The 1,643-nt window shown below is 41.1% G+C and overlaps 1 protein-coding gene across 1 annotated transcript in view; it reads left to right on the top strand.

Annotated features, from left to right (window-relative positions):
• T265_09826 (hypothetical protein) overlaps positions 1 to 1,643 on the top strand; it is a gene marked incomplete at both ends in the record, with an annotated part of 19,446 nt that overhangs the window by 13,431 nt on the left and 4,372 nt on the right. The window contains one exon of the mRNA XM_009176012.1: positions 252 to 341. Coding sequence (XP_009174276.1) covers positions 252 to 341 — 90 coding nt within the window. The remainder of the gene's footprint in view (positions 1 to 251; positions 342 to 1,643) is intronic.

Raw genomic sequence — 1,643 nt, forward strand, 5'->3', positions numbered from 1 at the left:
CAGAGTCCTGAGCCAAGATGTGGAAAGAAAGGAATCAACGGTACTGTGAAAACCTTTATTTGTACGTGTATGATGTATTGGAACAGTAAAATGTTCACTTATTTATCAGTATTATGTGTTGTTGTTCAACTCGGGTGGCTTAACTCTGACTGTTTTGATTTTTTTTGCATTTATTGGGTCCATCTATAATTGCGCAACCTGATCCGTCTTTTTCACACATTCCCCACTGCCATCATTTCTCTCCTGCGCAGAGTGACCTGAAAAAGCGAACACTGGAACAACAGTACCAGGAGGTGAAAAAGAGGACAACATTAAGTCACGTGATGAAGTACGGTGAGATGGTGAGTCAAAAAAACACACGCGGAGAGATTCAGTTTTATCACCAATCTATTATGAAAATGAGTGCATTTGTGGACATGTCACTCGTATTTCCTTATTACTGGAAGATGGCGGTCAAGGTTTAAAATAGATGATAAGGGACTTCAGGTTTCATAGACGAAGTTTAGCAAGGCAGCTAGTCCAGTTATCTAGATATACAAGCCTAGCCAGTGTCATCTCGCGGATAACCAAGTAATGGCCCTGGGTACCCTGTGCTCTATAACTTTCTGTTCTATGGTAGAAAAGGTACTCAAATCTGTATGAATCAAGTAACTCAGGAGAAGAATAGATTTACACGATGACTGAAACTCTCACCTTAGAATATATCACTCGTATAGCCAGTGATTTTGTGATCATATGATGGGGTTTCCCGTGATTGAACGATAATTGACGCTGTTGTGCTATCTAAGTGGAAGCCAGTCACTCTGCTGATCAACCTCTTGTGGTTGAAGAGTTAAGCATTCAGTCGTTTGCCGGAAAGTCGCGGGTTCGTCATTACCCGCTGGAGTGAGATGCGCACTACTGCTGACTCACAATATCACAGGAGATATCTATACAATGTTTCTCGGTTTCATAGCATTGATTGGTTTCACTGAAGGGATAGAGCATGCAACCGAATGATGAAGCTCTGCTATGCGGCACAAAGCAAAGTGCACAATAACACGTGTAGACAGGATTGACATAAGCACGTCACAGACGCATTGTGTTCGGATTCAAGTTTAAACTATACAAATTGACGACGGGTTTGTCAAACCATCTAGCTGGTATTCAGATATTCATGCTCCATGGCAACCTCAGAACCATTTTTTATCTACACATCAGTGGTAAACCACGTATTAGTACTTTTTACTCTATAGTTTGTGCGGTTAAAATACTTGCTCTGCGATTCTATGTTTTCGTTCATTTTGTAGTCCCAAGATGTCGGAAAGCTTCGTTTGAACATTACAATAATTTATGCGATTTTTAGTAGCTGACAGACAACAAAATGAAGAGTGTTCTCTGCTTCCTGAACTAGCGACTACTACCAAGCGCACATTCGAAGTGTACAACAGCAAATCGGATACTGCGCTTTTATCCGATCCGGAGGCAGTTGTGCAGTAAACTTTTTAATTCCCTTCTAGACCCGTACGGGGAATCTTATAGAAACATATTAGTGAATCGGTGATTTTCAATGCTGGGAGAAAATGAGAAGAGATGTTTATTGCTCAATCAGGTCCTTCACCAGGGAATCTTGATACCCCAGTGTAGAACCACGGATGCATTTA

This window comes from Opisthorchis viverrini (genome assembly GCF_000715545.1).
Source record: "Opisthorchis viverrini unplaced genomic scaffold opera_v5_315, whole genome shotgun sequence".
Lineage (NCBI taxonomy): Eukaryota > Metazoa > Platyhelminthes > Trematoda > Opisthorchiida > Opisthorchiidae > Opisthorchis > Opisthorchis viverrini.